Genomic DNA, 21,187 nt, shown 5'->3' with positions numbered 1-21,187 from the left:
TTTGCATACATGACTTAAACAGCACGGATGATGTGATTTCTTGGCTAGGGACCAATTAAACAACCACCGAGGGAGGAAGTTGCTACCTGGCTAAAAGGAAATCTGTGGTTTCCTTATTTAAATTGCCGAGTTTTAATGTCCATCAGGAGGCAGCAATTGCAATGAATTATTCAGCCATTTCAGTCTACTGTGCTTTGGTGCTACACGCATGGATTTCCGTCTGCAAAAATGAGGCCAAAGTCTCTCAGCGACCCAAGAACTCAAACTGTACTCGGTACTAGATTGTTATGTTTACTGTATAAAAGTATTGCTCAGTGCGAAAGCATTTATAAGTACTTAGAGAAGGAAGGCCATGGCACCAAATTTGCCGAAAGTACGTCGCTGATTAACATGGGCCTAACAGGCACCTTCCAGAAGAGAACCTCTCCTTAAGGACGAAAGGTCAAAGCATTTGGAGATGTCGGGTGTCATTTCCTCCGTTTGTCCCTTGGTGGAGTTCTTGAGTCACTTTTTCCTTTTCCCTTGTACCCGCTTTCTGTTTCTTTCCAGGACTGGCTATCAGGTTTACAGTATTTAACCTTTCTCTCGTGTTCTTGTAAATAATAGGACGTCTTTTATAAAGGAAAGCCTCCCGACCCCGAGACTCTGCCTCTGGCACTGGCTTCGTAGGCTCACCACAAACTTTTGTTATCCTTACTTTTTTTTTCCAGTCTTCTTTCTTAAGGCTCAGCCTCCATCAGGGACCCGAAAGCTATTTTTTTTTTTCCCGCCCGGACACCGACATTCTTAACTGAAAAAGTATTTGAATTGTTCCGTTTGGGGGACGATGTTTGGCAAAGAAAAGTAACCCAGCTCTTATGAGACAAACATAAGTATGGAATGCCTATATTTTAATCAATTTCATTGTTACATCCGGTTTATTTCATATTTAGGTTTATCAAGAGGAATTTCTTTTTAAACATCAATAAAGAAAAGAAACGAGACTTGCAAGCGTTTTAATAGTCCCTCAAACATTTTGCTCCCTCCAAGTGATGATGATGATCAATGCAGGCTTTAGAGCACTACTCTTGCTAGGTTTTGTCTGCCAGAGAAGCCGCGGCGGCGGCGGCGGCGGCGGCGGCGGCGGCAGCGGCAGAAGCAACAGCGAGCTGTTTAATTTCTTGCAGCCGGTTACACTTTTTGATCCCATTTCCTCGTGAACCTTGCCTCTCAGGTTGAGAAGATAAAAGCAGCCTCGGGTCTGAGAGGCCGGGTGGGGTCTGTGGGTGGGGGCGAATCCGGATATCGCATTCCCCTGGTGAGGTCAGCTACAGGGAGGATTAAGTCCCCGGGTTCCATTTAATGAAATTGCTGAGCACTTGTGACTCTGGCACTAAGACTGCGGAAATGGGGCGGGGGTGGGGGGAAACTGCTGCTCGCCTTCATTCACCCTGCGCACCGGCTGGAGGCTGGAGGGACGGTGTCAGCGCCCAGACCAGGGGGCGGAAGAGGATTGGGAGCTGTGGCGGCCACCAGGGCGCAGGGAGGGTCCCTCCTTTACCTCCCTTCACCCTCTGCCCGCCCCTTCCATTCTCTTCCACAGGAACCGCTCCGCGAGGCAAAAGAGCTGCCACTTCTTGGCTGCTCTGGCGGAAAGGTCGGAGCTGGCGACCAAGGCAGGAGGGAGCAAAGCTAGGTTTCCCGGCCCAGCAGCAGCCTGGCAGCGCTGCTCTCCATGCAGCACACGTCGGACCCATTTCCCACGCTGGCTTGGCTCCGCCGCGGAGTCGGTGGGGATAAGTGGGGAGGGCGGGAGGGAGGAGGCTACCTCCCTCTCTCGGAGGAAACCACTCCACTGTGAAGGACGCCCTGCACCCCTGTCCCCCAGTCATCGTAGAAGAAATATGTGCAGCTCTAGGGAAGAGTCCCCCACTCAATGGTCCACCCCTTCCTAGCCAATAGCGGCGGGTGGTGGTGGTGGTGGTGGTGAAAAGCTTGGAGAGGCAGAGGGGGGTTATTCAAGTTTATGGCAAGGGAAAAGGTAGTGCATAATGTCTCTCTGCCCACGCGACTGCCTGAAGTTTGCAAAATTCTAGTAAGGAGGCGACGAGTGGAGTGAGAGCAGTGCGCCGCACTGGCACGCATCGGAATGCACGGCGCAAAGCCTAGCAGTGGAGATGGCGTCCCCCTTCCCATTCCAATCCGGATCAGGAGAAAGCAGGCATTCAGATAAACCCCTATTCTTCCCAATGTAAGGGGGACATCGCGTTACTGCCACTTCGCCGGCCGCTGAGGCGCTGCGGCGCCAGCCCCCGCCTCCAGACTGCGGCTGTGAGCACTGAGCCTGCGCGCCAGGCTTTTCTCGCTGATGCTGCAGATAGGGAGCTGGGAGCTCTGGTGGTGGCGGCGGCGGCGGCGGCAGGAGGCTTACGGGGAAGGCCGTTCTATCGGAGGAGGAGGAGCCACCCCTCCCGGAAAGATGCTGCTTTATGGGACAGGAAAATACTCGCTAGCTCCCTGGCACATACTACTCACAGCTCCGTCCTCTGTGCTGGCTCAGCCCCCCCTAGGGAGGGCTTGGAAACCAGTGCCGCTCCCCTCCACCCCCCGCCACACACACACACACACACACACACACACACACACACACACACACACACACACACACACACACACACTCCGGCTCTCTGCGCTCGCCCAAACAACCGCGCGCTTCCTGTGCTCCTAGACTTTATTGGTATTTGCCTTATTTAAATTATTCAGCCTCCTCTGTGAGCTTGGGGAGGGGGGGGGAGTCCGCCTTAAATTTTTTAGGGGGATACCTTTAAATTTCCAGAGTAATCAAACCCAACAACATTCTTCGAGATAGTAAGACGCTATCCAAATACCACCCAGCCTTGTCTTTCTTAATCTTTAGGGAGAGGGGCTTTCCTTTGACAGTCTTTGAAATAAGGAGTAAGTGGCTTCCGTTCGGAAAATACCACCAGCGCTGAGATCTGACTAGGCAGACTGCGGTGGTCATGACTGAGACCTGGGAAAGCCTCACGCCAGAGAATGGCAGGGACGATCACGAGGCACAAAGTCAAAAGGAGAGAAAAGACGTTAAGCATACTCGGTACACAAAGTTGCCATTAAAGTTTATTCCCCTTGTATCCAGATAGGTGACGCTACACTTTGCCAGTTACTAAAGACTGCAGGTTCTGCTCAGAAAATAATATCCAGGCTTCTAGCATGTGTTTTATTCCCCAGGCGCGTGCACACACGGTCTATCCCCAGTGAAAGCCGGATGACAGGAATTCCAAGCATTTAAACAAAGGCAGGCATTCTCCCCGCCCCAGCCCAGACCTCCAAAGTCTGTGCTCCAAAAAAGGAACCTCTCCGGCTCTCACCGGAGTTTGATGTTCTCTCAACACTACTGCAGTCCGTCACGGTTTTACAGAACACAAGCCTCGCTTTTGGGACTCAGACGTTGTCCTCAGCCTACCAGTAGCAACGCACTAACCCAGATGCTCGATTGCGAAGCGAAGACACGTTGGGGGTGGGAGTTGGGGCGGGTGGAATACATCGTCTGAGGGTGGACGTAGGAGGAAGGTATACTAACACCCTCACTACAGCTCTTACCCACGCAGCCGGATTTAGTCAAAGGAGAAAATCTGCCAGTCCTAGAGGGGAAAAGCAATCAGCCCCCTCCCCAGACTGGCTAAGGGGACTAGGTTCTGGCTTAAAGGGGCTGAGACTGGGCAGTACCCAGTCGGTCCTACGGACTGAAGCTGGGCTTCTGTGAGCGCCGCGGCTGGCTGGTACTTCCTCTCGCCTCCCTTCCCCGGGGCCCTCCTCCCTCGTTCTCTGCAACTGTGTAGTTTCGGGAACCGCCGCCGCCGCTGCAGCGTCGGGGACAAGTCTGAGTCCGGAGCCCGCGAGCTTTCCGCAGCAACCGCCACTTTGTGCAAACTTGCGGGTTTCCGGCTCGCGGGTAGCTAGAGTAGGAGCTTCCCTGTGGCGATTCAGTGTCTCGGAACAGCCACCGCGGGAGAGGCGACGGGAGAGGCGGCGGGAGCGCGCGCACCAGACTCTCTCCCAGACGCGAAAGCGGACGAGACAACTGCGGAATTCACCCGCCGCGCCAGGGCACTTCCGAGACAACAAGCGACTGGCACTTTTTCTCCCTCTGGCAAACTAGATTTTTTTTTTTTTTAAGCTACTTGGCAGCGCTGTTTGACTCCACCTCCCCCTCCACCCCCGCCTCAGTGCCTTTGGCTTTTCTTCGGAAACCCGGACAAAATTGGGCATCTTTGTTAATTGCCGTTAGGAGTGCGGGGCGGTGCGATTTCACCGGGCCAACGTCGCGGATACACTGAGCCAGGCTTGCTCACCTTTGAACTGCAAAGGGATCAAGTTCAGCTCGAGTTCCCTGCATTGAGACTGGAAGAAGCTGAGAGTCTGTGCTGGAGAGTGAGAGAGGGGGGGAAAGGGGAAAGGAGAGGAGGGAGGAGAGAAGAGAGAAGGGGAGGGAGGAGAGAAAGAAGGAGGGAGGGAGGGGAGGGATCGAGAGAGAGCGCGGAGAGAGAGAGAGGCTGCAATCTCCTCCCTGAATCGCGCACAGCGCTGCAGATCCCAGAGCTCCAACACGCGGGCCGAATGCAGGTGAGGGAAGGCACGGACTCTGCGGCTGAGAATCCAAACTTGGGCACCGCGCGGTGCGCACGGTTCGGCTCTAGCCCCCGCGGGCGAATGGTTGCTGCGGTTTCAGGCGGCGGCTTCCTGACTAATGACCTTGCGCAGAGTTGTTAAGAAAAAAAGAGAAACCCGAGCTCTCCGGGGTGAGGAGCGACCGACTCTGGGCGGCTCTGAAGATGGCTCAGGCTGCTCTTTGGCGCGCTGGGGGCACCCGGTCGCCGACCGAGCTGTGACGGGAGGCGTCTTCGCTGCACCTTGCCTGGAGCGACCTGCCGTGGAATTTTTCATTCAAGATATGTTGAGTGGCTTCCCGGCTGCTTAAGAAGAGTCAGAGTTGAGACTGGCTTGTTGCTGGCTCCGGAGCCTCTTGCAAGAAGCCGCTCACGTTTGTCTGGACCTCCGGAGCCTAAACAAGAGACTGGGTCTAGAGTGAGTGGCTGGAACCTGAATTGGACTTAACTCGAGTAGCAGTAAGGACTAGCCCAGCTGACAGGCGGGGAAGGCTGCAGGTTTGCTCCACTCCGCTTCCAAGCTACACCGCCCCGCTTGCCGAAGCCGCTCCGGGCCCCTTCCCAGAGCTTGGGGACTGGAATTCTGGATCTTCCCGCTGCGGGGATGACTTTGTGGGGGCACCGAGCCCGTGGCGCGCAGTGTCCCGTGAACTGTAAGTACTGCGAGTGAACGGTGGCTGGCGAGCGGGCGATTAGCACCCATTGCATGAATTATGAAACAATAACTTTCGGAAGAAGCAGACGGAGGAAAAAAGAAGCATCTATAGCTGCCCCCCCTCCCATCGGCCGACTCTACACGCTACTCTGGCCCCCTCTCTCCCCTCCCTCTCGTTTCTTCCTTTCCCGGAGAGGAGGACCGAGGGGAGGGCAGGCGGCCAGCCCCGGAGGAGGGGGGTGTCGAGGGGGGTTGTGGTTAGAAGGAGCAGTAGCAGCAGCAGCAAGAGAAGATGCTGAGGATGCGGACCACGGGATGGGCGCGCGGCCGGTGCTTGGGCTGTTGCCTCCTTCTGCCGCTCTGCCTCAGCCTGGCCGCCGCCAAGCAGCTGCTCCGGTACCGGCTGGCGGAGGAGGGCCCCGCCGACGTGCGGATCGGCAATGTGGCCTCGGACCTGGGCATCGTGACCGGCTCGGGCGAGGTGACTTTCAGCCTCGAGTCTGGCTCTGAGTACCTGAAGATTGACAACCTCACCGGCGAGCTGAGCACCAGCGAGCGGCGCATCGACCGAGAGAAGCTACCCCAGTGTCAGATGATCTTCGACGAGAATGAGTGTTTCTTGGACTTTGAGGTATCCGTGATAGGGCCCTCGCAGAGCTGGGTGGACCTGTTCGAGGGTCGGGTCATCGTGCTGGACATCAACGACAACACGCCCACCTTCCCGTCACCGGTGCTCACACTCACGGTGGAGGAGAACCGGCCTGTGGGAACGCTCTACCTGCTGCCCACGGCCACCGATCGTGACTTCGGTCGCAATGGAATCGAGCGCTATGAGCTGCTCCAGGAGCCCGGGGGTGGCGGTGGCGGCGGCGAAGGAAGGCGCTCGGGGCCGGCGGACAGCGCCCCCTACCCAGGGGGCGGCGGGAACAGTGCGAGCGGCAGCGGCCCTGGAGGCTCCAAACGGCGGCTGGAGGCGCCTGAGGGTGGCGGCGGGACCGGTCCTGGTGGCCGAAGCAGTGTGTTCGAGCTGCAGGTGGCAGACACGCCAGACGGCGAGAAACAACCGCAGCTGATAGTGAAGGGGGCGCTGGACCGGGAGCAGCGAGACTCCTATGAGCTGACCCTCCGAGTGCGCGATGGGGGCGATCCACCGCGGTCCTCGCAGGCTATCTTGAGGGTGCTCATCACCGACGTGAATGACAACAGCCCCCGCTTCGAGAAGAGCGTGTATGAGGCCGACCTGGCTGAGAACAGCGCTCCGGGCACCCCGATCCTGCAGTTGCGCGCCGCCGATTTGGACGTGGGGGTCAATGGACAGATCGAGTATGTATTTGGGGCTGCTACCGAGTCGGTAAGAAGGCTACTGCGTCTGGACGAAACGTCGGGCTGGCTCAGTGTCTTGCACCGTATTGACCGCGAGGAAGTGAATCAGCTGCGATTCACTGTCATGGCCCGTGACCGCGGGCAGCCCCCCAAGACAGATAAGGCCACGGTGGTCCTCAACATCAAAGATGAGAACGACAACGTTCCCTCCATCGAAATCCGCAAGATAGGGCGCATCCCACTTAAGGACGGGGTGGCCAACGTGGCCGAGGATGTCCTAGTGGACACCCCCATTGCCCTGGTGCAGGTGTCCGACCGAGACCAAGGCGAGAACGGGGTAGTCACCTGTACGGTAGTGGGAGATGTGCCTTTCCAGCTTAAACCAGCCAGCGACACAGAGGGCGATCAGAACAAGAAAAAGTACTTCCTGCACACGTCGGCCCCACTGGACTATGAGACCACCCGGGAGTTCAACGTGGTTATAGTAGCTGTGGACTCTGGCAGTCCTAGCCTCTCCAGCAACAATTCCTTAGTGGTCAAGGTGGGAGACACCAATGACAACCCTCCTGTCTTTGGTCAGTCTGTGGTTGAGGTTTACTTTCCAGAGAACAACATTCCCGGTGAGAGGGTAGCCACTGTGCTGGCGACAGATGCGGACAGTGGGAAGAACGCAGAGATTGCCTACTCTCTGGACTCCTCAGTGATGGGGACTTTTGCCATAGATCCCGATTCTGGGGACATCTTGGTCAATACAGTACTGGACCGGGAGCAGACTGACAGGTATGAGTTTAAAGTTAATGCCAAAGACAAAGGCATTCCTGTGCTGCAGGGCAGCACCACGGTGATTGTACAGGTGGCTGATAAAAATGACAATGACCCTAAGTTTATGCAGGACGTCTTTACCTTTTATGTGAAGGAAAACTTGCAACCCAACAGCCCTGTGGGAATGGTCACTGTGATGGATGCTGACAAGGGACGGAATGCAGAGATGAGCTTGTACATAGAGGAGAACAGTAACATTTTTTCTATTGAAAATGACACAGGGACCATTTACTCCACAATGTCTTTTGACAGGGAGCATCAGACTACATACACTTTCCGAGTGAAGGCTGTGGATGGGGGAGATCCTCCCCGATCAGCTACAGCCACAGTCTCCCTCTTTGTGATGGATGAAAATGATAACGCTCCCACAGTTACCCTTCCCAGAAACATTTCCTACACCTTGCTGCCACCTTCCAGTAATGTCAGGACAGTAGTAGCTACAGTGCTGGCAACAGACAGTGATGATGGCATCAATGCGGACTTGAACTACAGCATTGTGGGAGGGAATCCTTTCAAGCTGTTTGAGATTGATCCCACCAGTGGTGTGGTTTCCTTAGTAGGAAAACTCACCCAGAAGCATTACGGCTTGCATAGGCTGGTTGTGCAAGTGAATGACAGTGGCCAGCCCTCCCAGTCCACTACGACTTTGGTGCATGTATTTGTCAATGAAAGTGTTTCCAATGCAACTGTGATTGACTCTCAGATAGTCAGAAGTTTGCATACCCCTCTCACCCAGGATATAGCTGGTGACCCAAGCTATGAAATTAGCAAACAGAGACTCAGTATTGTCATTGGGGTGGTGGCTGGCATTATGACAGTGATCCTAATCATTTTGATTGTCATGATGGCAAGATACTGCAGGTCCAAAAATAAAAATGGCTACGAAGCTGGCAAAAAAGACCACGAAGACTTTTTCACACCCCAGCAGCATGACAAGTCTAAAAAGCCTAAAAAAGACAAGAAAAACAAAAAATCTAAGCAGCCGCTCTACAGCAGTATCGTCACTGTCGAAGCTTCCAAACCGAATGGACAGAGGTATGACAGTGTCAATGAGAAGTTGTCAGACAGCCCAAGCATGGGCCGATACAGATCTGTTAATGGTGGGCCTGGCAGTCCCGACTTGGCAAGGCATTACAAATCTAGTTCCCCCTTGCCTACTGTCCAGCTTCACCCTCAGTCACCAACTGCAGGGAAAAAACACCAGGCTGTACAAGATCTACCACCAGCCAACACATTTGTGGGAGCAGGAGACAACATTTCAATTGGATCAGATCACTGCTCCGAGTACAGCTGTCAGACCAGTAACAAGTACAGCAAACAGGTAAGATGGATCCCAGACACATTTACATAGCCCAGGGCGGACTGATCACTTGGAGACTGCTCAGCTTCAAGGAGGTTGTGTCTTTCCTTTGTAACGGTCCTTCCAGTTTTAAAACCAGGAGTTTAATGTTCATCTATATGCCACTAATGTACCAGAGGCCTTATAGGACAGAGGTGTGTCCCTGTTATTTTGCAAGCTAGACCTTAGATTCCTGAGGCCTAAGGGAGAGGTAGTGTTGTGTGCTACTCTGTACCTGATAGCCTTAGTTCACCCATATTTTATGTTTACAGGCTAAATATGTATGTTGCATTGGGAGAATTCTAAGGGAAAATTTTCTAGAGTAACTAACTACTGATGGCCATGCTAATTGGGCCCTGAAAGTTTTAACTGTGTCATGAATCATGCAGGATTTTACAAGTCAGCAGATACTGATTCATACAAATGCAGAGGCAAGTCCAGAATCTTGAAATCCTGCCATAATGACTTGATTGGATGAAAGCAGTGGCTCAAAAGTACTTAACGATAAGCAAGTGTCATTCATAATTGCATTTTTAATTCTTTGAATCTATAACAACATTTATTTATAATGAGTAGGCTCCTATGTTGATATTGCAATCAGCCCCTGAATTCTTCATATCCAATATTCCAAAGCTTATAAACAAAATTAGATTGTACTAAGTACAAGATATTTGTGGGTGTTTAGGGATATACTAGAAATATAAAGGTTGCGTGTGTTACTTTTGTGTGTTATTTGACATAGCTGTTTCCTGGTGTAATTTGGAAACAGTAAGGTATATGTATATATTTTGAGAGTAATTTTTGAATATATCAGATATATTTTTAAACTTTCCTTGTGTGGTATGTATTATGCAGAAGTTTACTTTTTATATCCACCAAAAGTTTGACACACGGCAAATAAAACCTTTGGGAAACTGCTCACCTACTGCCCAAAGCACTGTAAAGAATTGCATCACATGCTTCTTATTACCAAACTCGCCTTAAGAATTACATTTATGACTTGTTAGATGATATAATATGATGGTTTTTCTACTAGATATGCTTTGCATGTAGAATGTTTCATCTGAGAAGAATTGAAGTGAAGTTGTTTATACTCTCATTTAATTTATGGAGAATATTAACTTCTTGTAGTTTTCATCATTATTAAAATATTTTCTACACGTAGAATTTTGCTTTGGACAAAAAGAAGTAGAATTAATATACTTTTTAATATATAGTCTTAAAAGCAGTAAAAAAAACAAAAACATACGTTTGAACTATCATATATGCAGTGGCTTTTGAAAATAGGTCTTTGGATGCATGTAAGCTTGAATTATTTATCTGAAACCACAATTTAATATTGTGGAGAGTTTATGTCTGTTGTGTTGTGGCTTTACTGGCGTTAAGAGCAGATGTGTTTTGACCTGGTGTTTAATGCCTTTTGTCAGTTTTGTAAATAGGGATAATGCTAATGAAAATACAGCAGTTTTTTCATATTATTTACATACACATGCAAACAAACTGAGCTCTTGGAATTTCCTTAGAAAATGATAACATGAAAGCAACACAGTGTGAAGATGGCTTTAGGCAGAATATTTACGTCTCCATTACTTTATGAATAGCGATTTTGCCCTATGGTAGAGAGGCATTTGTATTCTAAATTGTTTCATTGTATGCTTTTGAGTGAGTAGATACAGTGCAGAACTGATAGATATCATATGCAAACGTCACATGAAGTCTGTGCTGTCACTTAAGCTACATTTGACTCATTTGATGGCATAGCTCTGTATTCTTGAATTGTAAAAGATATCAAAGGTCAAGACAATTGGCATGCCATTTGAAAAGCAAAGTGATATGCTCATAAATTAACTAATGCATGGTATTTGTCGTCTAATTGAGCCAAATCCATCTGCCAAAAAAAGGAAACCCACAGAGTGAGTGGGAGGAATCACCCAGCTTGGCCAAGGTGACTTTGGAAAACTTGCATGCCATTAGTTATGTCAAAGATGTATACAGTGTTAACCACAAATAAATAGCTGACCTACAATAAAATAAAGACAAATGAAACACTTCACTTAATGTAATTAGTAATAGTAATTGATATGCTTCATGTCCAGTATTGCTCTCAGGGGACAAGAGATCCTTTCCAACTTACTTTGTACCATCTGACATGGACACAGTGCTCTTGGTCTGGATTTCTGTTTATCTTCTATGTAGCTACTTTTCTATTTTTATGCATAAAAGATGTAGTTTTCACAGTACTAAGACATGTTTTGTTTTATTAAACTTCATTTTTAAATACACAGAAGAATTTGCTGTTTTCTTCTTCTGATCAAAGAATTTATCTAAAATTTGAGACTTCTAGTCTTTCAATTTATTAGGTTTGAAACTTGTACTTTTTCAGTTCCTTAGGGAACAGTTTAAAATGTGCTTTTCACTTGCTACAATGCCTTCACTTTATTTATTTCTCTGAGCTGTCTTATTATACTCTATTTATACTGATAAAATGGAGATGATGTTTCTTTCGGTGTTTTCTGCACGAGAATTGGACATTTGGATGTGTTTCTCTTAAGTGATATTAGGGGATCCAGTGTAGTGAGCCAAAGCCTCCCCAGAAAACGTTTGTTAATAGCGCTTATTCTCTCTGTCCCACCCCCCTCCATTTTTGTTGGGTTGGTTTCTCAGGCTCGAGGTACATTCACTTCAAGCACCTAGCAATTACTTTAACAAACTCTAGATATGTGTTGCAGCGTGGTTGAAATCCTCTTTCAAATCCGTGCATTGAAAACACTGAGGATGGTACCTGGGCTTTCATAGCTCAGACCTTTGCAATGCAAACAAAAGCCTTGGCCATCCAGTACTTGACGTTTACTTAAGCATGCTGAAGCTCATCCCCAGCATTTCTGAGATTGTCACCCTTACCTTTACTTCTTTGGTTTCTTGGTAAACTTGGTGGCTGTTAGTCTTGTGACCTAAAAGGACAACTGTGCATTTAATTTATGGAGAAAAGGAAAATGCGTGCTAAATAATTTCAACAAAACTGCAAAAATTAATGAACTACTAAAGTAGAATTAGCACTTCTCTTGTCATTCTTAAGTCCTACTGAGTTTATCACTTGGTATGCTGTTTTTTAAAGGTAATGAAGTTATGCTAAGTTTATTGTACTTCATAAATGAAAAGTAAGGTAATTTATTTTTGATAAGAATTGAGCTTAAGTAAACATTTATTTTAAAATCCATTTTGAGCTGATCTCAATACACTTATGAAAAGAATTACTGTTAACCCCTCCCCCGCCTACTGTCTTCCTCCTGTAAGGAACTACTGAATTAGTCTGAGTAATGTTCTTCTTAATAAATTGTTTTTCAATGTTTTTCATGCACTTAGTTAAAATGATACAACAGAACTTAATGAAAATATGACTGTGATGTTAGAAGCAAATGGGTGGTTTTTCCATTATTATCAGAGTGCTACATTTTATGAAAAATTAAGCATCCACTTGCTTGTGCACCAGCACATTTATTTTAGCAGTAATACATCTGCAAAGTGGTGTCAGCTCTACACAGCCTTCTGGTTAATTCTCCAGGCCAACGTCTGCAAGATGGTCCACCTGGCTATAACCAAGAGCCCTTTCATGAAGCTCAGTGAATCTGCACATTTTTTTCTGTTTGGTTTGGTATTCTAGGCAGGGACCAGATAACTAATAGGAGAGAAACTAAGCAATATTACCTGGATCGTTGAGTAAGTAAGGAATATAGGAAATTTCATCCAGGTATGGGGTCCATGGTGGATGTGTGGCTTTAGAGGGAAGTTCACATAGGACCCCTTTAAATTATCTCCCACACTTATCTTAAATAAATGAATCAATTAATGATTAGTTGATAGAAATGATTAATGATAAGAATGTGTAAAGTATACACAGTCTGAACTATCACAAGCTATCTTTCTGTTTACATTCAACCACACATGCTTGTGTAGCAACTATGGGGCCAACAGTGCTTTATTTTGTGTTAATGTTCATTCACTGATATGTTTATGATATTTGAATGCTAAACTTACACAAAGGAGAAATAAAACCATGCTAGTGAGCAGCTTATTGCCTGTACCTAAAATTGTGAGTTATCACATTGGAGAATGAAAAAGTACCACCTCAGCAATTCACCCGATTCATAGAAGAGGAAACTGAAAAACTAGCATGAAAAAATTAATCTGATTGGGATCACAAAGTATCAGAGATATACTGTAGACCAGGGCCCTCTCATTAACCATTAAACTACTTTTCAGAGGCAAAAACAAGCCTTGAATCTCAGTAAGTTTCTCTGTGTAGAATGTAGCAGTAGCCTGAATCCGTTTAGGTTTACTTGTGTCCTTGCTAATATATCTGGTTATAAAGAAAGAACTCTTTACAATAGAGTATAATTTTGCTCTGGGCTCCAGATCTTCTGTGGCTCTATAGAAAGTAAAAGCTGCCAGTTGGTGGTGGCACATGCCTTTAAATCCCAGCACTGGGGAGGCAGAGGCAGGTGGATCTCTGAGTTTGAGGCCAGCCTGGTCTACAGAGCTAGTTCTAGGACAGCCAGGGATGCACAGAGAAACCCTGTGTGGGGGGTATGGGAAGGAGTAAAAGCCATTACCATAAATCTACAGTAAGTTTCCTCTTTTTTATTTTTTTTTTCCTTTTTAAAGCCCTTAAACCCTTGTCTAGGGCAGAGCCTGTCTCACGTACATTGCACGGTGCTTTATTTAGCATTAGTTAGTGGGAGAAATCACATCCAGGAAAAGCAGAGCTAAAACCACTAAAACTAATCTTAATTATCACTTCTGGTGAATTAATGTTTTACAGGCGGAAGAAAGGTTTATTTTCAGGAATTTAGTGATGTTTGCATCAAGCTCTAATGCTGTGTACAAACAACAGAACCATTCAAAGCCTCTGATGCAGGGTTTCTCTGACAAGTCAATTTTTATCCTTAAGCATATTTATTATTTATAAATCCATAATTTGAAAATAAGAATTTTGTCTATTTCCAGATCTATGTACCAGCATTTTGATAGAGTGTAAGACTTTAGGGAGATTTTCTACCTTGTGATTTTTTTTTAACCTACATAAATCTTTATTTTCCTTTTTTCAGATGCGTCTACATCCATACATTACTGTGTTTGGCTGAATTCCACTCCAATGTGATGCTCCATTTTGCACCATACTCTGTGATCACCTTGCTACCCTGACACCTGCTGGAGCCCGCCCTTGGCCGTGGGGTGTCAGCCAATCACTGTTTGTTCCACTTGTACATTTTATCTTCAAGCCTTTTCTTCCTTACTTAAGGAAAATAAATAGTATGAAAATAACTTCCAAAGAGGCAGTATTAATACATCCATGTATTCCTCACAGATGTCTACAGTTCTGTTCTCAAAGAGATGGCAAGCAACTGTTAATACTTGATAGCAAAATCATTAGTCAAAAAAATAAAAATTAAAAAAAAAACAGCCATATTTAAATAATAGTAACTCTAAGGCTTTGGCTTTATGTGAAGAAAGGGAAATGGAGTTTCATACATTTTTTACTACAGTACACTAAATACAGACTTCAAATAAAGCCCTGAACTGATCAATGTTTTCTGTGTCATGGAATCAGACATTCTTCCAGCTAGGCAGACAGTTCTAGAAAGAACAGATTCCTGCCCAATATGTGTTGCAATTCTGAGTGTCACTGTGTGTATTTGTGTTTTTATCCACATGTGAGTATCAATGACTTCAAGCACTTTTATTAAATATATGGCCTGTGACTTTCTGTGTGTATCACAGGTATGGGTGAAATTTGCCTTAATCTTGAAATAAGCATTTAAAGAACCTATATAATTTTCAAGAGGTAATTTTTGTTGTTGTTGTTCTAAAGTCTCTGTAGCCAAATACAGAAGGAATATGTACCCTCCAGTTTTGTGGACTGCATTTAGAGGGAGGTTAATGTTTGATGTCAGATAATATAAACTCAGGATTCTAAGAATTAAGCAAGTTCCATTGATTGGGAACTTCAGTGGGTGGTGTTGTTGTAAGGGTGATAGTCTAGGTAAGTAGGCATTCTCTGGACAACCCTTCTACCTCCCTGTGCTCTCTTTTTGTGCATCTATGTGTTATATTTTATGTTTACATGTTGTATGTAGTCTGATTCTTTTACAATGTATTTATTGCACCCTCTGTCCTGCCCTATTACAATTTTCTCCAAGTTCCAAAGTACTGGAGAAGAGCTGCATATTCCCAACATTTTGTTTTGTTTTATTTCATTCTGTTTTGTTTTGTGTGCCTGAATAATTGCCAGTATAATAGCTTTTTAACAGATAGAGAATATTGGAACAACACTGAAGTGTAAAGTGGTGGGAGCTGCTGGAGCCCCTGCAAATCCCTAATGTACACTTAAGGGTTTTTACACCATTAACTGTTTATCTGATTTTGCAAAAGGGCTATTTTCTGAAGTATCATTGAAACGACAGTGAAATTCCTGAGTAAAACTTAATTATCCTTTTCCTCTCCTTTTGTTTTGAAGACAAGACCCAGGGTAAGAGGCTGGAGAGGAACCCAGACTCTGCCCTGCTTCTCACAAATGCTGATTTCTTCATCTCAAGGAGAAAATCCACTTCAGTAGACTGAAAATGTGGATTTTGTAGCAAATCACAGCAACAACTCACAAACAAACAATTAAATGATAGAACACAGTCTAGGAGTTGGGGTGAGTAGACTGTGTAGTGGGTGCCTACAGGTGGCTTTTGTGAAAAGAGTTACAAAGAATCCTTCAAGTCAGCATTTGCAAACTCAGGCTGTGGCATACTCTTCAGGAACAATTCTATATATCCAATTTCTACCCAAAATAAGAAGTTATGAGATACTACATGGCTAGCATGCAGGGGCACTGGGTTCAATACCCAATGCTCCCTAGGCATGGGCACATGTGCACAAACACACACACACACACACACACACACACACACATACATAAACTATATATACATACACACACATACATATATATACATACATATATGTGTATGTGTTGTTTATAAATAATTGAAAAACAGGAGTGAGAGCAAACACTGCAAATGTAATTTTTTCTTTGTTTTAGCTGTGTCTGCGTCTACATGAACATTTCTGTTCTTGGTTCCCAGGTAAAGAATATGTCTTAGCGGGAGAGAGATCAGGAGTACATGGAGAATCATGCTTTATCCTACTCTGCACTGTGGAGTGGGACGTTGCAGCTGTTTGCTGTTATGATCAGAAAAATTCAATAAAACCAAAGCAAAAACTTCCCATCATGCCCCAGGATTTCAGGTTCCATTCATGAGAATGGACAAGCACACACACTTCCTGCTGCAGCATTTAACGCCAACACCACTTCTGAGATACTGTTGCCCTCTCCTTGACATTTTTGCTTCTTTTGTTTGCTTACTTTTCAACATGTGTGTGTGTCCTGTGACCAAAGATTGCCCACCCCACCCTCCCCCGCCCGCCGCTTCCTGGTCCCAAATATTATCAACTTTGGGGTACTTTTCCAGTCTTTGCTGTAGTTACTAGAACTTACAGTTAAGAGGGTTTCCATGTACTGGTGGAGATTAAAAAAAAAGTCATCCATTACACTGTTTATCTTAGTGTTTAGATATTTTATTTTAAATTAAAAGAAAGTAATTAATTCTCTTAGAAAATCCAAGGAGGACTACAGCTATGCTGTCAGCTTGTTCATGGAATTCAAGAGTTTGGAAAAAACATGGAAGAGAAGTTTGTACATTTTATTTTATGAGAAGGTATATTTCCGCAATCCTAACATGGGTTTTTTTTTCCAAAAGTCACTGTCATGAATTCCAAAGTTTTTAGAGAGTTACAACTTGAAGATCTAAGTGTTCAGTGTCAAATGTAGGTGTAGCATTGTATGTTATTAACACAATATTTAAGATCAGAGCTTGAAAAATTAATTTTGACCCTTACTTTACTTTTGAATGTATGTAAGAAAATGGCCAGGACCCTTCCACTTGCTTGACAAAGTGAGTCCATAGTCTGAAGGTCTCTTGGGGAACAAACCACACACACACACACACACACACACACACACACACACACACAATCAATAATTTTGAATCAAACTTTTCTTTCATGTGTGTTATTTTTAAATCTGTTTCATTTCTATTGCCTCCCGCAAGGCTGTGACATGGAGATAAAATGAGGACTAGATCAAGGCCATTACTTTCCACGGATAAAAATGCAAACATGCTATGCCTCAGGCAGTGGATTCATTATGTTCAGAGGAATTACCCCTGAGTTTGTCTCTCCCATCTGTAGCCAGAAGATTTCCTGTGTCCCAGACGGCAGGTGGTCAGGACAAATCTCACCCACTGGCATCCCCCAAGTAAACACACAGAGGCTTATATTAATTATAACTTCATGGCCATGGATCAAGCCTTTTGCTAGCTAACTCTTATATTTTAAATTAGCCCATAACTATTAATCTATGTATCGTCACATGTTGCGTGGCTTTACTTGTGTCCCATTACATGTTGCTCCTTGGGTGGCAGGATGGCCCTGCCCCCTGCCTTCTTCCTGCCTCCTTGAATTTCCTGCCTGCTTCTAAGCTGCCTTGCCATAGGCCAAACAGCTTTATTTATCAACCAATTAGAGAAACACATATTCACAGCTTACAGAAAGACATTCCCTCATCACTCATCACACTTTTTTCTAGTCCCAAGGAGCAGTCCTAATTTAAAGAAGATACATGTGCTTGTTGAACAGAGGATGGGAGCTTTGTGCAGAGTTGGCCTTCAAATCCATACACATTGGCTGTGGAATACGATAGGACCTCTTCCACGTCATTCTCTAAGACACTGTGAGAGCTGGCTTGTTTTTTTTTTTTTTTTCCTGAGAGATAAGAGTTCTCCAAGATGCAAGCCCCCTCTTACCTTGGCTGTTGGCTGGAATCTGTCTTCTCCACCCAGACAGTGTGGTTTATGATCCTGGCTTCAGTAGCAAATAAACAATTTTATTTTCCTCACCTTTCTTGGTCATGTTGTAAACATCTAGGCCATCAAGGAAAATGTCTAAGATGAACAAAGGAAGCAATGGTTACTTAACATATTTTCTGGCACATTTGAAGAGGTGGGTTGGGTAGTCTTTTTTTTTTTTTTTTTGCAACTGGACACAACTTAAAATCATCTGGGGAGAAGGAATCTTAAACTGAGAAAATGCCTCCATCAGAGTAGCTTATAGGCAAGTCTGTGTACTTCCTTGATTAATGGTGGACAGGAGAGGGGGACACTCAGCCCACTGTGGGCAGGGCCAACACTGGGCAGCTGGTCCTGAGTTGTATTAGAAAGCAAGTTCAGATAGCTGTGGAGAGAAAGGCAGTAAAAAGCATTCCTCCAAGATCTGTTTCAACAGTCCCAGGTGAGAGTTCATATCTTAGCTACCCTTTGTAGTGAAATAAACCCTTTCCTTCCCCAACTTGCTTTTGATGGTGGTATTTAACCTCAGTAATAGGAAGCAGTCCAGGACAAGGGGGCTCGAAGAACCGCGCAAGCAAATGGGGTGTCAATATTTTTCTGGAACTCCTTATCTGAGGCAAAAAATAGATACAAGTACTCCCAATCACAGGCACGGATAGATCTCTGTATCTGTCAATTTGTATATTTCTGCAGATATTATTCATATTCTGTGCCAACTCAGACACCCAAAACATTCTGTTTCCATCCTACGTCATGGCATGTTGTCATTTTTAAAGGTGAAATGCTGGCATATCTGGAAAGAGAAATCAGGGTGTTTTGAATGTATAGAGAAAAGGAGGTCTAGAAATGGGAAGACAGCCTGAGTTGAAGGAGCTAGGCAATGGGATGAAAACAGAAAAACTTGTGCCATTCCAAAACTTTCCTCTGGACTTTGGAATGCCTTGAAGAGTCCCCTTTTTAAAATGTAAATGACCTCTGCTGGAGTTTGCTGGGGCTTTTAGCACACCTGGGTGTAAATTGCTTTAAGCAGATAACTAGGTCAGCACATCCCAAAGATCAATAGTCCTTAAGAAATGGAAATTTTGATTAGGGCCTTAGGGAGGGGTGGTAGTGCCTGGAGCCTGGAAGAGTGAGAACTCATTTTAAGCACCCAGTGTCTGCAGCTCTTACTCTTTACTAGAGTTCCTCCAGCGTGTGTGTGTGTGTGTGTGTGTGTGTGTGTGTGTGTGTGTGTGTGTGTGTCTGTGTGTGTGTCTGTGTGTCTGTGTGTCTGTGTGTGTGTGTGTGTGTGTGTTTATGTGTGTGTGTGTGCGAGGCGCATGTGTGTTTAGATTTAATCAGAAACGGATGTTCTGCTCTGAAAAAAAGCAAACTTCTAAGGCTTTGCTTTTGGCAGAGGTATGCCACTAAATGTCAGGGCTTGATAGGACTGTAAGATAAGAATGAGAAAGAAGTACCCTGTAGGTCCTCCTGTTGAGGTCAGGTCTTTTGTGGCTGGTTTGGTCTTCCTTTTCTCTCCACAGCATCCAGGTCAACTGCTGGGTTCTAGTTATTTTCTGCTTCATATTTTTGGGGAGAAAGAGAAGAATCATGGGAAGGGTAGAAAAGGGGGGAAAGGCTTCCTGCCAGTACTCCTGCATTCTTCCTACCATTATTATTCTGCTAGTAGAGTAAAACAGTTACCACTTATTGGGACATTGTTATCATGCAGTTGTTTCTTATCCTGGTTTTAACCTGAGGAAGCTGAGATTTAAAGAGGATAATAACTTTTTTTTTTTTTCACAGTTGGAAGAAACTTCAAAGGGAATTCTTTTGACAAAAGTCTGTGGATTGTCTAGAGCAGCCTGAATGTACAGGGCTCCAGCTGCCTCCAGTTCTGTGGAGTGGACTAAATACTTCAATATTTTAGAGCCAGTAAAGGGGCAGTATTTTAGTAAAATAATTAAAATTAGGAGGAAGTACACACTTCTAATACAGTACTGTGGCATTTCTCTTATATGGTAAGCCTGTCTTGACTGAATATAATCACTGTTGGTTTTTATAGTGCATGGATACGACAAATTAGGATTTGTTTTTCTTTCATAGAAATTTGATTCTAGTATATTACTTCTAGAAGCTTTATATATCTGTCTATGTAATTATTTAGGTCTGGAGGATCTCAAACCTAGGACATTTTGCCTGTTAGCCATGTGTCCTTTACCATGGATTTCCAGTCCTAGAGAATTGACTCCACACGGTCCATGCTTAACTTTTTTTTTCTCATTAGAAGCCTGTTATATATTAAGCCATGCAATGTTATTCATTAGGCGTTGTTGTTTACCGTTCGAGAAAGCCACGAAGTCAACAAAACCCACTATAAGAGTTTATTAAGAGAAGGAAATAGGAAAGATATGCATAGGCCTAGGGAAGGACTGTGCAGGAAGAGAGGGGAGGAATATGTAGAAGCCGCTTTTATAGATTCCCCCTAGCCCCCACATGTGCATAGGGGCTTACATAGCTACTCCATGCAAGCGCATACATTATGTTATCACGCAGCATACAGTACATAGGATGTAAGGCCTTGAGATGATTAAGCATCTTGCCAGCCCACCTGTGGTCATGTTGCTGGGGGAGTGGCTACGAACTAACAAAGCCTGCCTACAAAACTGTAGGTGAGAGCCTCTGAAATTCTAAGTTCTTCTTAGAAGTCCACTCCTGGAAAAAAAAAATAGAAAATTTGAACCTGTCGAGACAGTGTGAAAAGCTGTCCACCAGCCCCAGCAGTCCCTGATTGACAACATGTCCACAGGAAATTCTTCTGTCAGTTCACATACTAATCCCTGTTCTGATTATATGACGAGTTCGTGGGGGTCCCGGGGAATGCCTGGAACTTTCCTCTGCACCTTCATGAAGGAAGATACTGTTTCTAGCTCCCCAGGGGCTTTTCTGGTCCCTTCTGATGGTAACTCGACACTTGGGCGGACGTTCATTAGCAGCACGAAATGATTGAAAAATATTTTTCCTTGTCAGTTTGAACCTCTGCTTGTCTGTTGCCACAGCTCCTTTTACACTGACACTAATCTAGTTCTGAGAGACAGCTGAGTGTGGCCCCTCCACAAGTCAGTATGTCTGAGCTGTTGTCAGAAAGACAGACATGAGAGCTGGTGCCCTCTCCTTGGTGATGGAGGAGGGGTGGTGGGTCCTGCTGTAAAACAGGTAGTTTGGAGAAGGCTGGGGCTAATTTGATTATATCCTTTTGACACTGGTTGGATCCCAGCACTTTTGAAGTCAGTCATTTCCTCTCCACTGCATCCTTGCCGGGAACTTTCCTTTTACTCTCTGTCCAGCATCTCAGATTAAAAGATGCCAATCTACTGAACTTTGACCCTGTACCAGCCACTGTGTTGAGTGCAGTGCTTGGATATCATTGCTCTTTCCAACTTCCTAGAGG

The 21,187-nt window shown here is 45.4% G+C and overlaps 1 protein-coding gene across 6 annotated transcripts in view; it reads left to right on the top strand.

The window, feature by feature from the left end:
* The first annotated feature begins 4,522 nt into the window (after window positions 1-4,522).
* Pcdh7 (protocadherin 7) overlaps window positions 4,523-21,187 on the top strand; it is a 423,602-nt gene continuing 406,937 nt past the window's right edge. For 5 of the 6 annotated variants that reach the window (XM_036200223.1, XM_036200222.1, XM_036200224.1 and 2 more), the window contains exon 1: window positions 4,523-8,788. In XM_036200223.1, the coding sequence (XP_036056116.1) occupies window positions 5,615-8,788 (3,174 nt within the window). In that variant the 5' untranslated portion in view covers window positions 4,523-5,614. Of the gene's footprint in view, window positions 8,789-13,911; window positions 14,323-21,187 lie in introns of those variants that run through there. The other variant, XM_036200226.1, reaches the window with a different exon arrangement.

The sequence above is a fragment of the Onychomys torridus genome, chromosome 10 (assembly GCF_903995425.1).
Source record: "Onychomys torridus chromosome 10, mOncTor1.1, whole genome shotgun sequence".
Classification (NCBI taxonomy): domain Eukaryota; kingdom Metazoa; phylum Chordata; class Mammalia; order Rodentia; family Cricetidae; genus Onychomys; species Onychomys torridus.
The sequence above is the reverse complement of the archived record's forward strand: the minus strand, read 5'-3'. Positions and strand labels throughout refer to the sequence as shown.